This window comes from Rhinichthys klamathensis, unplaced genomic scaffold, assembly GCF_029890125.1.
Source record: "Rhinichthys klamathensis goyatoka isolate OS25496 unplaced genomic scaffold, OSU_Roscu_1.1 h1tg000422l_1, whole genome shotgun sequence".
Taxonomy (NCBI): Eukaryota; Metazoa; Chordata; class Actinopteri; order Cypriniformes; family Leuciscidae; genus Rhinichthys; species Rhinichthys klamathensis.
The window spans coordinates 762,562-782,357 of record NW_026606920.1 but is presented as its reverse complement, the minus strand read 5'-3'; the positions used below and the strand labels follow the sequence as shown (position 1 = coordinate 782,357).

Below are 19,796 nucleotides of genomic sequence, written 5' to 3'. Positions count from 1 at the left end.
CGTCACACTTGCATTTTAAGATCAGCGTTTTGATCAAATAAAAAATAAAATGTACATTAAACTAAACCTACAATTAAGCAAATACTAAATATTATCATAGAGGTTGTGCAATTAAATGACTGTCAAATGAACCATATAAAATAAAAGAAATATCAACACATAACACTTAACATATTTTGTTGGGCTCTCGTTTCAAATGAACCAAACATACCGTTTATAAAAAGAACATTGATATAGTTAAAAAATAAGTGATATGTTTCATATGGGTCACTTTCATGTTTTTGGTCTTTTGTTTACAAGGAAGTATCAACTTCCCTTTAGCTTCTTATTCAGACTCATAGCCTGCGATTGGTCGATTCAGTAATCTTGACCGTCATCCTGATAACCCTGGTAGCCCTCGTCTTGGTAATCCGTGTAGCCAACAGCATCAGCTCCTTCTCCAGTTGCATCGGGTGCACTTTTGGGGCAGTATTTGGCATCGTAGATCTGACGGCCAAGCCCAAAATTTTGCCCGCTCTGGTTGGCGCCTTGAGTGTAGCCCATTTGTAGAGACATTGTGGAGTTGTCGCATTTGTCGGTGCCAATTTTCTGGTCGTAGATGGCACGGCGGGTCCCTGGAGCTGTCATACCAGACTAGAAGGAACAGATCAGATTCAGAACCATTTTACATTTTATTATAGTTTTATTTTCAGTTTTCATTTTAACTTTAGTTTAAAGTGCCCCTATTATGACATTTTAAAGGTTCTTCATTTTGTTTTGGAGGTCTCCAACAATAGGTTTATATGGAAAGGTAAAAAAAAATTAATAACTTTAATTTTCTCATTCTGTACATGGGACATCACCTAATTTTTCAAAGAGTCTGAAAAACCAAACCCCTCCTTTCCGTGAGCCTAGCCTGCTTGCAGCATAACTTGCTTGGCTTCATTGCGGTCATTAGTTGTTGCCAACCATCTCCGAAACCAGTAATCTTCGAGCTATTGAGAGTTAAATTTGCATTTATTTTGCAAATAAAAGCAAAATTTATTTGCAAAATAAATTTTTGCAAATAAATTTTGCAAACCCTCACTGACTCATCTCTGGTGAAGCGCGCACTGTGACGCACTACGTAAAAAGACATATGTAACACTAAGTTGCAAACTGGGTAGGCTACTTCCAAAGACCTGGGGCTGGTTGCATAAACTGCTTAGACTAGTCTTAAAGGTTAGTGCTAACTTTTTAAAAGTCAGTTACATAAAGGTAGATCGGTCTAATTTGAATCAGAAAAGTAAGACTGATTACCTCTTGACTAATTTCTAGTTGGCCAAATTAATTCTTAAGACATAGTGTTCTTAAGTCTTAACATAGTGGCTACGTTTATGCAACCGGCGCTACACAACCTAAAAGCATATTTTTCAATCAGATGTAAGATCTTGCAAGAACCCGTTCTAGGAGACAATAATTGTATTTGTGGTGCACTTTGATCTTTAAAACTTTGCAGACCTTTACGAATCACAAACAGCTATATTACACACTGCATGAAAGCTAATATTCAAAAAAGCACAATAGGGGCACTAAGTATTAGTAATTTTATGTTTTTGCCATTTTTATTAGTTTAATTTATATTAAGCTTTATTTTCATTTTAGTTAGTCATTTTAGTCCTTCAAACTAAATAAAACAATTCAGTTATTTTGTCAAAACATTTTAATTTGTTTGCATTTTTTATGTTTTTTATAATATATACATGTATATATATTATATACATGTATTTTTTTTTTTTATTTAAGCGTTATTTAAGTAGCGAAAAACTTATAACAGTTTTAGTTAACAATAACAAAACTGATCAGAAATTATTATAATTAGAAGATATTTCTAGTGTTATAAAATATCGCATATTAATTTTCCAAGCAAAATGTATATTTTAGTCAGAATTATTGCGCTCCTATTTTGGCGCGCATGCGCGCAACATCGCTCGTTCAATATGAAGATTAGCAGCAAAATGGATACATTTGCACGACTTTCTAACATTTACAGATGGAGAATATAACTGTAAAATGTAATTTTTGCACTGAGGGGGGAAAAAAAACATGTCACAAACGCATAAAAATATACGCTGTTTGATGGTGGATCGATTTGATCCACGATCGACCTCTAGGGCTGCTTCAGAAACGCATGCACACGCAATTATCTAGACTAGATAAACCTGGATCAAATTAGTGAGATTGCGTGAACACTTCAATTACCTTTTATGGAACCACTTTAGCCCCAACTTATTTGTTAGGCTCATTCAAGTCCGGTTTTGGAGTTTAATCCCCGCTTTTCTAAGCTTCATTTATGGAACCTTCAGCCGTTACTTATTCACGATACAGCACTTGCCTCGAGTACCTTATTGCTTTTATAAAACGGTTGCCACACAATAAAAATATTAAAGCCGAAAAATATGTATCTATGCAACTTTCATGAAGTAAAATCACTAAAAGCCTGCCTTCCGCTGGAAAAAATAGTCCCGGTGTTCCGGAAAATTCTGTTCCCCTGTTTCCCCTTCAGCGCGCATGCGCAACAGCAAGACGAAAATCATGATCTCACGTCATTATTCCGCGCAAGCTCCTAGCCATATATTGTGCAATGATTGTGCATCGCGGTGTTTTTACTTATTCTCCATCACAGTAATGTACATTTTACTCTGTTTGTTAGATAATCTGCAATTGCATACAGGTTTTAAAGCATAGAATGTATATTTTCAGATGTTTATGGCTCAATCGGATGTAGATTACGTTACACTTGCTAATTCTAGTTATACGTTCTTTTTATTATTATTTTTATTACTGCGTGTGTGTCGGTTTGCTGTAGACATAAATAAACTATATTGCACTGCACAAATAAGTAATCTGTGTTGTTATTCTCATTTACGTTATTTTATGATATTCGTCTACTTGAAGGCCCAGAAAAAGTGGTTCTGTATAGTACATTTTCAGTATTTATAACACACTGTAGTGATGCTGGTGATGTATTTAAGTGGCATCTTCATGTGTAAACACTGTCATCCATCGATCAGTCTCTTACACTGAACACACAGGGGGAACCGTTTTACCTGCTGGCCCAGAAAAAGTGGTTCCCCCACTGCAATATTACATTTTGAGGATTCATAACACACTGCAGTGATGCTGGTGATGTATTTAAGTGGCATCTTCATGTGTAAACACTGTCATCCATCGATCAGTCTCTTACACTGAACACACAGGGGGAACCGTTTTACCTGCTGGCCCAGAAAAAGTGGTTCCCCCACTGCAATATTACATTTTGAGGATTCATAACACACTGCAGTGATGCTGGTGATGTATTTAAGTGGCATCTTCATGTGTAAACACTGTCATCCATCGATCAGTCTCTTACACTGAACACACAGGGGGAACCGTTTTACCTGCTGGCCCAGAAAAAGTGGTTCCCCCCTCCCGTCTCCCACCCCCTTTCGTTCCCCCCTTTAGTATTTATAACACACTGCAGTTATGCTGGTGATGTCTTTAATTGTCATCATGTGTAAACACTGTCATCCATCGATCAGTCTCTTACACTGAGTGGATCCCACCATATTATATTCCCGCCAGATTTCTTTTTACCCATCCCCCACCTATGCACATTTGACTTTATAACACAAACGCGCACTTTTATTGATTCTCATTATTGCTTATCACAAATAACAAACATATGATTTATATACATTTATTGCACACATTTATATGTTGGTGAGGAAGCATAACCAGGATAACGAGGACCAGGCATACATGATAGACTCCTACGCAATGACTAAAATATGGGAAGGGTCATATCACACCTTAAGCAGGGTAACTTTATCGGACTGAGACTATGTAATAAATATTTTACAAAACAATGTCCTTATCTGATTTAACAATCTTTTCTAATGATGATGATTCATTTTCTTTATTGGTTATTTTCTGTATTGCTTTATTAATTTGATTTAGTAATCTGTTTTTATTATTATTGTTATTTTAGTGTGATCCACGCCAGTATAAAGTTCTTCTGGGTGTGATAAATGAGCATGATCACTGGACTATTGCTGTGAGTATCCATGAATACACCTCACAATGAAGTCCATAGAAAGTTGCAATCAAATCTGATTAAACTTGTATCAAATGTAAGTCTTGCAAATATGTGTAACATTTAATGTCCAATGATGATGAAGGCAAACAAGGTACTAAACAACAAAACATTTTAGTCAATAAAGCAAAACAGATAATCTATCCTTTCTATAAAAGCAACAGTTTTGAAAATTATTTTCAATATGTAGCAACTAATATACAGGTTGTGATTTGTTTAATTTTCAGGCCATTTATCCATCCCAAAAAAGAACAATTTTTTTGGATCCTATGGGAGAATCATCACACAAACTGCATAAGTGCCTGGAAACCACTAAGTAACAAATGCAAAGAATATTTAGTATCTTTCTTATAGGTACAATGGAATTGTTACATGAATTGATCAATTTTCTTTGTAGAGCCTTTATGAGGAGTAAAGGCTGCAAAGTGTCAAGGTGGACGTGTGACACAGTTCATCACCCTGTGCAACGTGACGTCACATCTTGTGGTGTTTTTGTATGTAAGGTAAGCATAAAATAGATTGTTAGATTGTAATAAGTGTGTTTAGTTATGTTTATTTGAAATACTACTTTTTAGTTTGCAGAAAAAATCCTGACAGGCCAGTCAATAGTCTTCGCAAACACAGAAAAGGCAGTAAACCTTTTAAGAAAAAACTTGGCAGTGAAGCTTATGCAGGAATCAGGTAAATGCTGGTAAAGGGGTATTACTTTAACAAAATGCAAAAAAGTTCAGTTTCCAATGAGTATTTAAACAGTGCATTACATATCGACAAGTACAAATATTCTTGTTCTTTATGTTTAACCACATTGTGTTTTTAATATTATGATTTAATTAAAGAAGAAATGGTCAACTAATGCAGAAACCTATGCAATTCTAGTGTTTCGGTATAGTAAAACATGCACAAATCAGAATAAATTCCAAAAGTCTTTTTAGTAAGAATAGGAGAAATATGCAGGTGACAAATCAACAGAGCAACTGCACAAAGAAACAAAGGGCTTAAATACACAGATAGAGTAAATCAACTAGAACAGTAACAGGTATGCCATTCAATTAAAAACCAAGGAACACAGACAAAACTGGACATAAACAGTTAATGCTATTATAATGAGTAAGTATATTTTTGAATATAATGTTAGCATTGTGATACTTAAATTTGCTCATTCTTTTCTGCTTCCAACACGTCAACATTGAGAACTGACTGTTCACCTGCTAACTTATATATACTGACATGTATGGAGGACCAGCTCTACCATATTTAAAAATAAATACAGAAATAAATAAATGCTCAATAAATAAATAAGCATACAATTAATTGCCCCAAAAACACAATAAACAAATAAATGTAGGTAGAAATTAAATTATACAGTGAGACATAAATGTATATATCTCTTAATTAGCTTCTTTATTTATTCACATTTGTAATAATTACCTTATTTATTTATATGCATGTTATAATATTTTTGTCTGTTTTATTCTTCCTTTGTATTTTTTTACCCTATTTATTTCTTCAATGCTATTTATTTATGCCTGTCGTTTTTACATTTCTGTATGCATTTCTGCCTCATTATGCAAATGAGGAGGGGCTGTGTCTTAAGGGGTCAACTTCTGCCCATTGGTTGGTTAGCATTTTACTGCATCAGTCATGTCATCAAATATGGTAGAGCTGGTCCTCCATAGACATGTGCCACTGTAGCAAGATAATGTTATTCACTTCACCTGCCAGTGGTTTTAATTCTATGGCTGATTGCTTTATGATTAATCCAGTGTCTAAATGTTATTGACACTCTGTACACTTTTGTAGAAGATTTGAGTGATCTCTGTAGGTTCTGTGGAGAAGAAAATCTAAGTGACCCAGTCTTGCCACCTGCTTGGGTAATGGGACTTTTTTTAAATTAGTTGTTAGTTTATTATTTTTTTTAAATAGTTGTAACAGATTAATCTAATCTAATGTTGAAATAAAATTATTTTGTGACATTATATTTTATGATCATTCAGATTGCCTGTGATGGATGTGACAGGTGGTACCACCAGTACCACCAGTCATGTGTTGGCAACCCACCAGCAGAGGCAGATTATTATTGCCCAGCTTGCACTACATAGACCAAGGTAAATTATAGACCAAGATTTTTCCTTAGCTTGTTTAGGCTCTCTATCCTGCACATGCTCTCTGACACAACTGTAAACTATCATTTATCGCAGTGTTCATCCACTGCATTTGCGCTCATGAAAATTACACCCGTTGATCCTTTGCTATGATCTCTCCGCTATTTAACTCTCTGTTTTTCCACCTCTTTGTCAGTTTATTGTTTGACTGTGGTGTGCATGCTATTTATAGACTCTCTACTTTGTGATTTTCCCACCTTGTCCAGTCTAGCCTAGTCCTGTCCTTTCCTGTCTTGTGTGTCCAGCGTGAGCTCTGCTCAGTGAAGCTGCCTGCAAGACTGCTTCTCTGTGCTACTGAGTCTGCGCTCATATGTCCCTAAGTGTCTCCTGTCTACAAGCATATCTCTTACACTCCGCTTGTTTGCTGCCAGGCCATTTTTGAGTTTCCTTCTCTAGTTCTGCGTCTGCCAAGATGGCCGTTGAATAGCAGACTGCCAGACTGCCTTATGTCACTGAACAGTAAATCTCAGTAACCAGCTTTCGCTTTTTGGTCCTTTCTCCACATTGCGACAAAGCTGAATTGTGAGTTTTCGAAAGTGTGTATGTTGTTGAAAGTATGTAAAGTGTGTAGGTTTTGTGTTTTTGTTTAATAAAAAACGTTTATAGTTTAACAGATTGAGTGAAGTGTTATACATCCCCTATTATACACTTAAATAGATCACCAGGATCACTGCAGTGTGTTATGAATCCTCAAAATGTAATATTGCAGTGGGTGAACCACTTTTTCTGGGCCAGCAGGTAAAACGGTTCCCCCTGTGTGTTCAGTGTAAGAGACTGATCGATGGATGACAGTGTTTACACATGAAGATGCCACTTAAATACATCACCAGCATCACTACAGTGTGTTATGAATTCCTTAAAAATGTAATATTGCAGTGGGGGAACCACTTTTTCTGGGCCAGCAGGTAAAACGGTTCCCCCTGTGTGTTCAGTGTAAGAGACTGATCGATGGATGACAGTGTTTACACATGAAGATGCCACTTAAATACATCACCAGCATCACTGCAGTGTGTTATGAATTCCTTAAAAATGTAATATTGCAGTGGGGGAACCACTTTTTCTGGGCCAGCAGGTAAAACGGTTCCCCCTGTGTGTTCAGTGTAAGAGACTGATCGATGGATGACAGTGTTTACACATGAAGATGCCACTTAAATACATCACCAGCATCACTGCAGTGTGTTATAAATACTGAAAATGTACTATACAGAACCACTTTTTCTGGGCCTTCAAGTAGACGAATATCATAAAATAACGTAAATGAGAATAACAACACAGATTACTTATTTGTGCAGTGCAATATAGTTTATTTATGTCTACAGCAAACCGACACACACGCAGTAATAAAAATAATAATAAAAAGAACGTATAACTAGAATTAGCAAGTGTAACGTAATCTACATCCGATTGAGCCATAAACATCTGAAAATATACATTCTATGCTTTAAAACCTGTATGCAATTGCAGATTATCTAACAAACAGAGTAAAATGTACATTACTGTGATGGAGAATAAGTAAAAACACCGCGATGCACAATCATTGCACAATATATGGCTAGGAGCTTGCGCGGAATAATGACGTGAGATCATGATTTTCGTCTTGCTGTTGCGCATGCGCGCTGACGGGGAAACAGGGGAACAGAATTTTCCGGAACACCGGAACGTGAACAGCAACAGAAGTTACATATATTATTTCGCCAATAGATGGCGGCAAAGACTGTCTTTATGAGTGAGTGAGTGAGTGAGTCTGTAGAGAAGGCTTTTGAAAGGACTCGAACTTGTGATCACGGAGAAGACAGACGCAACTGACAGATGACTAACGTTATGCACGGAAAACCCCATGACTGTTAAAAGGACAAAATATGCAGCGGACATTCAAACGCATTTTTTTATTATGAATATAGGACTGACCTGAAGGAAAATGCTACGTCTACTGTAAATGCAGGTACACTCGCTTACTCGATCTCTCACAATGCTCTGCTCTAGCTTTAAATGAACAATATCAATGAGATGAAACATCTGTTTAAGTTGCTAAGAGTGGTTGCTAGGGGTGTTGTGTAGTGATACATAGAACCGTTGGGTGAAGCGGTCATAGCCGTGTTTTATCGTGAATAAAGCACAGCTATTGACCAATCAGAATCAAGGATTGGAACTAACCGTTTTATAAAACACTAGAAATATCTTCTAATTATAATAATTTCTCTTTAGGATGTTGGATAAGTTGCAGTGAACTTCTAGCTCATTACACTCATATATTTTATACTTCTAATAAAAAAAAGAAATTGAACAGAAGTAGCCTAATTCAGGGAAGATTTTTTTAAAGAAACTAAATATATAAAGATACAAAATATAGTTTTGGGTATAGGACCTATGCTACTTTATAAAGATGATATATACTTATTTAGAATGCTGAGAATTACAGCTTTTAATGCAATCATTTTTTTTGAGAAAGCAAGAATCCCCAGTTTTAAATGAGTGGTTAGATTTAGTTTCTAAAGTACATTATGGAGAGGATAACATTAAATTAAGAACAAATGTATACATTTTGAAAAGATATGTGCAACTCTAAAATCAAAGAATATTCCATAAAATAAAGGAATATATATTGGCCTACATTAACTACATTTTTATGTAACCATCCCTTTTATTTCTAGTTATTTGTTATTTTATTTATTTACTTATTTAATATTGAATATTTGATATTTAAATAATATTACTTGAATAACTATTAGGAATTATGTGTCATTCATTATAAGAGTTTGTGAATGTTATATTTTTATTAATATTTATTTATTGTTTTATTTATATGTATGTGTTGGTATTATCGCAAAAGAAAAAAAAAGTAGAAGGAAAAATAAGGAATATTTATTGGGGGAAAATATGATGTCTTTAAAGGAACTGTCCATTTGTATAATTGTGTTAAATGTGTTTGAATTGAAAGACATAATAATATATATATATATATATATATATATATATATATATATATATATATATATATATATATATATATATATATATATATATATATATATATATATATATATATATATAAATAAGAGTCAGTGTAGAGAAAGAATTCTCTGATAACCGAGGCATTCCTTAATTAAAATGTCTTTATTACAAAAATGACATGTCCTAAACGGACAACTTTAAGCGCCTTATATATGTGTCTATATTGTAGCCTTATTTAAGTTGATTTTCTGTATACTGTGTATTTATAATGTCCAATAATGGTATTAGAGACTGTCAGTGGTAATATCATTGTGTTCTTGTCGGTCAGTGTTGAGGATCTGTGTAACAACTGAGGCTTAGCCTGACAGTTAGCCTGCCCTGGACCAGGCTAGTTTCCCAGCATAAGTTGGCAGGGTAACTAAGTTTGAACTTTTTTAAGTTTGATTTATGAAACCGAATCTACCAAAAATAAGCCTGACTAACCGAAATAAACCTGGCTTATACTCTAATCTTGGTTTATGGAACAGCCCCCAGAATGAGATGGTAATAAGAGAAAATGAGCAATATCATGGGAGGTGGTACTCACTTGGCTAGCACCCTTGTTAGTGCCCATCTGAAGACTGATGGTTGAATGGTCCATTGGTGGTAGAATATGTGACTTGGGATCATACAGGTGTCTTCTGGTACCGTAGGCATTCATTCCAGCTTGACTTGCACATTTATTTGTTCCCATCTATAAAGAGACACACACACAAGCTATATACATGAGCTATTTTCATGGCACTTTCCAGATCAAGCCATATTAGTTTTGGATTACAGATTGTGAATAAATTATATTCAGATAGTTGAAGAGAATGACAGAAACTTGTACAAAGTTCAGCCATACCTGTAGTCCAATGACACATTGCCCAGCTTTCATTTTCTCTTCATCAAAAGCCCTCTCCTGTCTCTCTGCATATTTCACTCCAATGTCTACACTTAAGTGGATGCCCTTGGTTTTAGCCTGTAAACAGTGAGAATCTATAATTACAGACTGAAATAAAATCAGTTAGGCTGTTGTCCTGTGAAATTATATCATTCAATGGGGCCTACCAAGCCAGCAAGAGCCAGAAGTGTGGTCTGAACCTGTGTCATATTTCCATTCTCAAACAGATCATTAGCCTCAAAACTATCGTGAGGTTTGAGTCCATAGGTGGTGATCGCTTTAATGAAGTTGGTCAGGTTCTCTAGCTGCAACAAAATAAAATAGCTGAATGTGAACAGACGAAACATAACCTTCATGCTGGACGTTCATTTCTACTACAAAAGATAATCTTATCCGGAATTTAAGAGAACACATTAGACAATGTTCTCAGAAAGAAAAGAAAAAAAAAGTTCAATGTCAGAACATTTTATCTCCAGCTTTCCTAAAACATTTGGGAATAAACATTTTAGAGGAGCGTAAAACGTCAGCTCACCTGATGCCAGTTTTGGGACGATTGGTTAATCTTCTTCACAGACCCTGGCTGAAGTTTGTTTACAAGCCTTTAAGGAAAGATCAAGACCGCACGGTTATGCAAAGTTATATTGTAAAATAGCCTTTGAAAAGACTTAATTGGGAGTTACATAAACATACATAAAAACTTACTCGCAGAGTATTACACCATTTTTCAACCCTTTCTGGAAGTCATCTCCAATTGACCGCCCAGTGATCCCCTCAATCCAAACTCGTAATTCTTCTTCTTTTTGGGGGTCATACTTCTGTGCAATCTAGAGGAAAGATTAATGTGACATCAGCCAATAATCATTCTACAATCAGGCTATATGCTCATTATTTCAATAAGATCTACATGATCACCCAATGCCCTACATTACATAAATAAACAATATGTAGGCGAGTCAGTTAATCGCATTAATCGTCTTAATATATATATTAAAATCCTAAATCCTATATCCTAAACTAACCCTCAGCTGCGTTTATATTTCAGCTGTCCGTTTAAAGACAATATAATAGGCTACCTAAATATAGGAAGTTAAAGACCTTTATCACCATAAATCTGGCTGTCAGGGTAATGTCAGGGCTGCTAACCGATACTAAGTGTGCTACAAACACAACACCTTTGAGGAGGAATGTGAATAACTAGCGGCAGTTTTTTTTTTTTTTTTTTTTAGCAAGCTGTGCGTTTTCTTTCAGGCCAGATCACAATGACATATTTGAGGACTGGAGGCAACGCCCCAAGAGCTTCTTGAGAACTTTCTTTACCGTTTCCGTGACTTCTTTTGCGTTTTACTTACTTTCACTTTACAGCTGGTTGCCAGTAACATTAAATAGTATAATTAAATATGCATTACATGAAGCACAATTGATATGACCTTGTATCGGATTCGTTACACGTGTTACACGTGTTACATGTTAACACAACAAGAAGTTTGTGAAACATTTGTTGATACACTTGGATTCATCAGAATGAGACAGAAAGATTTCCGTTACATATAAGATATAATATGCCAAACAAAATATGTGTGCGTTTTAACGAAGTTTTTGAAATAGTTTATAAATTATTCCACGTACCTTGCTCTTCACTTCCGCTGAAAACCCGTATGCTGGGCCTCTGTTGAACTGCGAAGACATTGTCAGCAACAAGAGCAGAATAAGTTTCAAAACAGATTGTCGAGAACTGAAAGAAAGAGTTCGGTAAAGTTTGGCAGTTTTGTCTTCTTTTCCTATGTTAGCCTATGTAAATCCAGAACTTCCCCTTGTTTACCTCGCGACCAATCAGAACACACGCTCAATGCGGGTCACGCCCCTTTCCCCCTTTCTTGGCCGTGATTGATATCAAAAACTCCATATATGGCACTAAAGTACAAAATTCCTTTATAATGGGAGTATCCCTGTGTCCATCCTGGTATTCCAGACTCGCGGTAGAAGAGGATTGAATCACCTCTGGGAATACGGCAGGCTACTGAATGATGTCACTAACATTCATGAAATATCTCTGAAATGCTGAGGAAGCAAGGCAAGATAGGATGTCATGCTGATAAGTCATACATGATACATGTAATCAGTCACATGATTTTGAACAGGTACTGACGCACACTGACACTTTAAAGTAATCCAGTGGAAAACATTAAAGCCTGGTTTCACAGACAAGGCTTAGATTAAGCCAGGATTAGGCCTTAGTTAAAAAAAGGACATTTCAATAGCTTTTTTAAACATCCCTTAGAAAAAATATTATGGTGTGCATCTTGAGACAAAATAATGGCAGTGACATATTTTAAGATATGCAAGTTGCTTTCATTTAAAACAGCTCAAACATGCATTTTAGTCTGGGACTATATTAAGCCTTGTCTGTGAAACCGCCGGCCATAAATGTACTAATTTCCGCTGAGTAAAAATAATGAAATATGCAGGCACAATTTTCTAAGACTATAAAGAGACCATGATAAATGTGACTTTACAGTGTAAGACAGCTTATTAAAAGGATGGCTCAGCCAAAAATGAAAATTCCATCATTTACTTAATGTTGTTCCTGTTCTCGGGTGACTAAAGGCCTGTTTACACTAAGAATTACAACTAAAACGGTAACTATACCGATAATTATTTTGGTGTCCACACCAAGGGCTGATAACGTATGCTGCTTTAAATGCTCAATCTCTTTAAAGTTGGGTGGTTTTTCTGTTGGGTCCAACAGAAGAAAGAAAATCATACAGGTTTGGAACAGCATGTGGGTGTTAATAAAAGGTGAACTATCCCTTTAAGACAAGGTTGATTATGTGTATATACTGCAACCACTTTTGGTTAGCCTTGACAACTTCAGTTAAAGGGGGTTTCCATGACACACCAAGCAAGCAAACAGACTACAGCAATTTGATTCATTAAGAGCTAAATAGTTTCCTGAAAAGGTACAGAAAACATTAAATGATAGATTTGCTCTCATGAACATGTCAATCATGTCGATTTGGGACAGATAACCTTGATGGAAGAAAGGGTACCATGATGCAAAGAGTTTAGATTATTTTATTTTTTCGAACAAACGAGTGATGTTAAACACTGAACAAATATACTGATCAAAAATGATCAAAGAAGTCTCTCCTCTAGTTTTAAATTGCAAATTATATTTGCAATACCCTAACCAAGTATTGAGCTCTTAGATGGCCTTTGCTTCAGAAACGATGTATATCCCTGGAATATCTGACATGGTTTGAAGAAAACATATGCTGTACTTTTTGAAACCAAGTGAAGATAGCGGAAGCCTTTCCAAACTTTTTACATCAAAGGCACATTGGTAGGACGAAGGTAGCAGAGCACACAGTGTTTGCAAGTCGGCAGTAAATAGGTTTCACCCCCTTCACAAGACTTTTTTTTTTTCAAAACAATGGCAAGGCATTAAAAAAAAAAAAAAAGAATAAAAAAAAAAAACACGATCAATATTATGTCAAACTGAAAACACTGAATGAATAATAGGACCACAACCTATTCATCTAGGTCTATAGATTCCTGTGAACAGTAACACAAACGATTGGGTCTTTCATTCCAAATGCTTCATTTCCTCCCAAAATAATTACATTCACACTAAAAAAAAGAGAAGACTTAGAAAGGTTTTACATGGATAGCAAGAACTATGTACAGACAAGCAGGATAACGCGCATATTTATTGACACATTTATAGCACAATGCGTCCATTTGAGAAAAAAAAGACCATATGGCAGATGCCTAGAGGTGTTTCCTTCTGTACCACCTAAACAAAAGTCTAAATGCCATACATTCACTAAGGCTCTTGAAATAAAGTCATTGTTGAATGGTTTCAGTAAGGCAAACAATATCTAAAGGAATGGTAACAAGTGTATTTCCAGCATATTAACATTTTCCTGCTTTTCTGTCCTCACAGTATGAAGATGAAAAGTAGCACCCTCGGTGGCCATTCACTGCGTTTTCTTCTAGCACATGAATACTTCTCTCTTTTTCGACATATTTATCCATATTTTTTTCTTTTTTACAATTATCTAGGCAAACAGATTCGTTTAAAATAATGTTTTATTTAACACATCTAAAAAATAGATTGCTTTTCTCTCATATGAAAATCACATATTTTAGATTAATCGAGAAAGAAATGTGAAGCGAGAAATGTTCAGTTCAGAATGGAATGTCGGTATCTACTGCGATCAGTACATGTACGTGAGAGCCGCTGTGGGGGAAAATGTATTTATATATGCCTCGTGTACATCACAAACAAGGGGACAAGTGTGTGATGCGAACAGAAAAGCCTCAGACATATCTGCACATCTTAGTGGATAACCTTCTAGAAAAAAAAAAAGAAAGGAAACCATGGTCAAATAAATAGATGCATACATAAGAAACTTTTATAATTTATTCTTTGTCACATAAAGCTTTTTGTAACTGCCAAAAAATGTTCTCGACTTGCTTTCAAACATATCTGTACTGCTCAATGCTTGCTCGGACCCTCTTATTCACACACTGTGCAAGAATTGGCCCAGTTAAATCCCTGCGAGCCATTATATACAACCCTTGTTTGCAAATTCTTGTTGGTAGCAGCACATTACAAACAGGACATCTTTTCATCTCTCCTTCTTATGGAAAACCGAACTCGGAACAACTGCTGTTGTTTTGTTCGTTACACCTGTAAGATGAACCTTGTACAGAGCGACAAGGAGAGTCGGTTCGATCCCCTTTGACTCACAGTGGGAACATTGAAAGCTTTTCCAAACCCTGTTCTCTCAGTCTAGGCAAACATATGGCAAGATGTTCAATTTGCTCTCATCGCCATGAGGATCCAATGATATGCACTCTGTCCAATCGAACCAGGCTCCCTCGGTGTCATAGCAACCGTTCACCCCAGGCCAGTGTTCTTTGTGTATTCTGAGAAGGTCCTCATTTGTTACGTCCCGAGTCACCCCAGGTAGTTCTTTCGGGGAGCTGCTCTGTGCTAAAACGTGCATTTTTCGGGGCTCTTTGACATCGGGTTCCTCTCTTTTCAAATATTCAGTCATGAAAAAGTGCGCCCCGTGGGTCTGTGCTCCAGAGGATGTAAGAACATTGCTCTGAAGATTAAGGTACGATTGAATGATTTCATTTCTGGACAGCTCTTTCCAGTTCGTCTGCTGAAAGGGGTTGGGAACCGACGTAGGGGTCTTTTGCTGCGGCACCTCAGTCCTCACCGAGGGCGTTGCAATCGGCGGTCCTTGGCACTCTTCCTCATGGTGGGATTCCTTCGGAGTGAGGGGCTTAATCTGTCCGGTCACGGGGTCGAACGTCAACCTGCGCTCTTTTAACCGCACAGGTTTGGTCCTGTCCTCCGAGGACTGCCCCTGAAGATTTACTGTGTAGTCTCTGGGTCTGTATTTCTTCCTCTTTTTGCCCTCCAAGTTGGAGGTCGCCCCCTCCCGCTCACCCTTGGTCTCAGCGCCCTCTAAGATGTGTGCGGTGAGTGGGGAGCTGGAGAGCGGCTCCAGTTTTGCAGTGCTGTGCGGAGGCTGCGAGACTCTATCCGACAATCTGTGCAAGTGCATGGAGCCTTCCAGCCCCACAGATGATGGACCGTCCCCGATGCACACCTGGGCCGGTGACGTTAAAGGCTGCAGTGTGGGCAAAGGAGAGGGCACTTGGGCAGAATTCTGAGACGGGCTCGAGAGAGTCCCTTTTGGTGCATATGTTGAAGACCTCTTTGCCATCGCCTCGTGTGTTATGCTGCGTGGACTCGAGGAGTACCGAGGGCTTTTGGGTTGATTCTGCCCGCCTCCGTCCATTCTCGCATGCTGCTGTAACACTGATGTTTTGAGTAGGGAGGAAGTGCTAGGTAGTTTGGTAAGCCCCGGAGAGCTTGGATGAGGCTTCACAGCATTGACAGGGATTTTGTTGTGCCTGTCATTCTCTAGGTGTTCCGGGCGGATCCTGTCAGACGCCGCATCATCCTCTTTCTCCGGAAGTGGCTCGGGACTTCCCCTAATTCCATTTGATGGTGGGGAAGAGGAATACACTGGCTCGTAAAGGGACGTTTTTGTCATTTTGGCCGGCAGATGCGGACTATCCCTTGGCTCCCCCCGCCGCTTTCGGCTGCTGGATTTCTCCGCCTTTGGGGAGTACGTGTTATGGATGTCATTCCTGGTTTTAAGCTCAGGAGCAACCTTGCTTGGAGGGGGGACCACTGGAGGTGTGTCTGTCCGGCAGGGGTGAGCACCTCCGTTGGCAGAGCCCGGGACGTTTGGCACTCCTCTCGCCGGAGTGTCACTTTGGCCAGGCTCGATCAGCTTCTGCCAGTTCCGCAGGAGTTTCTTGGCACGTTTGGCAAGGTCCTCATCTTTTGTTTTCTTTCTCACATCATTAATCAGCTTTCCCAAGCGGGTTTCCTGCATTGAAAATGAAACAGATTAAAGTCTCAAAATTGCATATTACATATCACACAGCTTTCACAAATGTATTTTTCTGTTGAACATAAAATAAACAATGACTATTTATTTCAAACTGCATGAAAACATAACGAAGAGTAATGATAAATAAGATATTAGTCGGGTGTTAAGTCAGACGTCACGCATCACTGTTTCCTGGTACAAATGCTCTATCAGATCAAAAGCAAACAACAAACAGTGCTAAAATACACTCATGGTGCTGTATTACTAACAAAAAAATTTAATTAAATCCCGACCCTCAACTTTTATCTTCCAGACAGTGATTTATCTTTTCTAAATCATTCAAATATTGCTGTCTGGGTCACGGTGAGTCTAGAAATGGTAGTTTACACTGAGTTTTTAAAAACTTAGCTTAAAGGTGTGCTATATAAACGCACAGTGCTCATAAATGGGTTTTAAGATAGTATTCTCACTGGAATCTGAGTAGAGACTTGGACCCAGAAACAGTATTCGATATGCCATGACTTGTCTTATGCAGATTTATAACAAAAAATATATTATTGATGATGAGAATAATTAAGTACCAACCTCAAGTGCTTCTTTGGTGATAGGGTATTTCTCCAAATTGGTGATAACATCAAGAACTGCAACCATGTTACAGATCTGTCCAGGAAGAGGGACAATTTAACATGAAACCTCAATGACAGTATGAAATATCTCAAATAACGGGTAGAGAAGAAATTTGGAATCATGTTCTAAAGATAGGTAATGTTCAAAATGAATACTAGAATACACTACACAACTTTTGTGACCCTGATTTGTAGTCTAGGAGTCAACACTTGTTGCTGAAAGTCAGAGTCAGTCTCCAGGTTTTGGCCAGTTAGAGAAGACAAATTTCACAGAAAATAGCATAGTGCATGATGGGCACAGACTTTGATTTTTAACTTCAGAGTATGAATCTGTCCAGTCGGAGAATATCAAACATGTTTGATATTTTGAGCCAATTTTAAAACACGTTTTAATACGCCATGCGTCTTCTAGAATTGAGGTCCATGTTTCTGCATGAGTTTGTTGCGTTTGGAACGACTTGTAAGTCTGACAGTGTGTGATCCTCAGTCATTTAGTGTATGATGCCCAATATTCTTCAGTAACGATTTACAAAGTCTGCAAGTGACATAGCGTATCCCAGTCTTTAGCTATAAATAATAGAGCATGGAGTTGCTCAAAGTGTAATATAAAGAAACCAATTACAAGACACATTGACATAACTTGGCACACAAAACTAAAAACATTACATCGTTTCTACACCCTCTTGTACCTTTCACATGTAAAATATTATTAAACAAGAGTGATGCCCTATAGTTTACTATATGATGTCTGAGACATCTCATCTCGCATTCAAAGTGAGGGTGGAAAAGTCTTTTAATCTGTGGTAGTAGAAGCTCAGCCTGTTCTTCAATCAATAGACAACTGGTTTAACCTTCATTTACTCCAGGGCAGCATACTGACCCTCCTGACCCAAACCTACCAATTTAACCCCAGGAGACCAGTAACAATGCACTAAACGATGTATGGACATGTATAGCCAAACAAAACCCAAAGGTGTACATAAATAGTCAAAGTGTGTATGAAATGAACTTGGATTTAAACATCTTTTAGGGGTTAATCAAATCTTAACAGTGTTTACTTACCATGAAAGCTCCAGTGAAGACAGACTCACTGAAACCTTAAAGTAGGGATTATTTATTGCGACGGCAATTACACTGTTTATTTCCTTAAACCTCTACACTGATTATTTCTATACTGCTCTTCATTAATCATTTTACGGCGAGGTGTTAGCTTAGCAAAACATTCAATGTGGCTGTCACATTTTCCAGTCAGCCAGCAGGTTAGCTCTAGATGGTCTGAGTGCCCAGATAGCACCGCAACGTTGCCGTAACACCAACCAGCTGTGTGCTCAGGTTAGTCTACACACACATACACACACAGAGAGAGAGAGAAACATCCAGGACCGTTTGAAGGCACCAAAATAGCTTTAATCTCTCTTGGTGATACAGAATCAATCAAGCTAACTCACTGCTCTCAGCATGAATTCACCTGCTAGCTCTTTGCTAATGCCACTGTGTCAGCTAGCCACGTACACCTAGCTCATTTCAGCCAAGATGTACCATTTATAAGCAGGAAACAACAGACGATGTACACTGGGGTCATTAGAGATATTGTTTAGAGATACGGTAACGTTAAGCGAGCAGAGAATTCTTTAAATCTGCTCCAGAGCTCAAGAGCAGATAGCTTGGCATGATACCGCTAACAGGCTTCACACAACATGTCATCTGTGACTGATCGAATCATACACCTTAAATCGAGATGGCAGCTTTTTTAAAAATCTCTCACTGCATGCTTATGTTTGAAATCAGGGCAAATTGGTGCCTGTCCGACTGTTCTGTTCGCGCAGCGCGCGGGGTAAATGTGCCTCCCGTCAGTTAGCGGACAGCTAATGCTGGGAGCTCCACATCTGCGCTGCCACACATTCAGGCGCTCGGTACGGCGTTTGGCGGCTTCAGATAAGGCTCTAACTGTATCGTGTCGGGGAAAGTGAGCTCTGGTCGGCAGGAGAGTGAGCGAGTTACTCACATTGCTGTGGCTATCGATGGCCTGCAGCAGCCGGTCTCTCATCTGCTGCGGGGTTGCGGAGGCCGTTGTCATTGCCTGCTCGGTGCGAATCGGCCGACGGGGGAAAAATCCTCCGGATTCAAGGGCTTAATGGATTGCAGGAACTCACAGACCTCTCGGGAGGATTGAGAAGTTGCGGAACCACATGTTTCTGATGTGATTGTTGGCTTGAGAAATGGTGTATGTGTGTGTTCAGTTAGGAGATGAAGGTTCGACGGCTGTCGTGTCTCTCCGCCTCATTGCGTCGAGCTCTCTCGACGATCTCATGAACTCCACTGGATCAAAACCTCAGGCCCGCTGCATTATGGGAGAGCGCGACGCCGCGTGACGTCATCACGCAGGTTCAAATCAATTCAACCAGACAAATGATGCAAACCGGTTACTACAATATTTGTGCATGTGTGTAAAAAGTAAAACATTGTTTGTCTGGCTGAATTGATATAACTATAATAAAAAAATTTTTTTTTGTATAAGCATTAGTGTCTATTGAAATACATTTATGACTTACAAACAGTTGTACAAATTGAACAATATTACTACAATATGTATGGAGCCAGGGGCGTAATTTATGG

General features: G+C 38.0%; 2 protein-coding genes across 2 annotated transcripts; both read right to left on the bottom strand.

The window, feature by feature from the left end:
* Window positions 1-133: 133 nt before the first annotated feature.
* cnn2 (calponin 2) lies at window positions 134-11,931 on the bottom strand. The gene is made up of 7 exons (XM_056235442.1): window positions 11,759-11,931; window positions 10,835-10,956; window positions 10,665-10,731; window positions 10,300-10,437; window positions 10,094-10,210; window positions 9,794-9,940; window positions 134-633 (listed from the first exon to the last, which is right to left on the bottom strand). Exons 1-7 carry the CDS (start codon window positions 11,816-11,818, stop codon window positions 358-360), a joined length of 927 nt encoding a protein of 308 aa, XP_056091417.1. The 5' UTR covers window positions 11,819-11,931; the 3' UTR covers window positions 134-357.
* A 1,259-nt stretch (window positions 11,932-13,190) lies between these two features.
* crsp7 (cofactor required for Sp1 transcriptional activation, subunit 7) lies at window positions 13,191-19,523 on the bottom strand. The gene is made up of 3 exons (XM_056235429.1): window positions 19,186-19,523; window positions 17,140-17,214; window positions 13,191-16,551 (listed from the first exon to the last, which is right to left on the bottom strand). Exons 1-3 carry the CDS (start codon window positions 19,255-19,257, stop codon window positions 14,923-14,925), a joined length of 1,776 nt encoding a protein of 591 aa, XP_056091404.1. The 5' UTR covers window positions 19,258-19,523; the 3' UTR covers window positions 13,191-14,922.
* Between the last annotated feature and the right edge of the window lie 273 nt (window positions 19,524-19,796).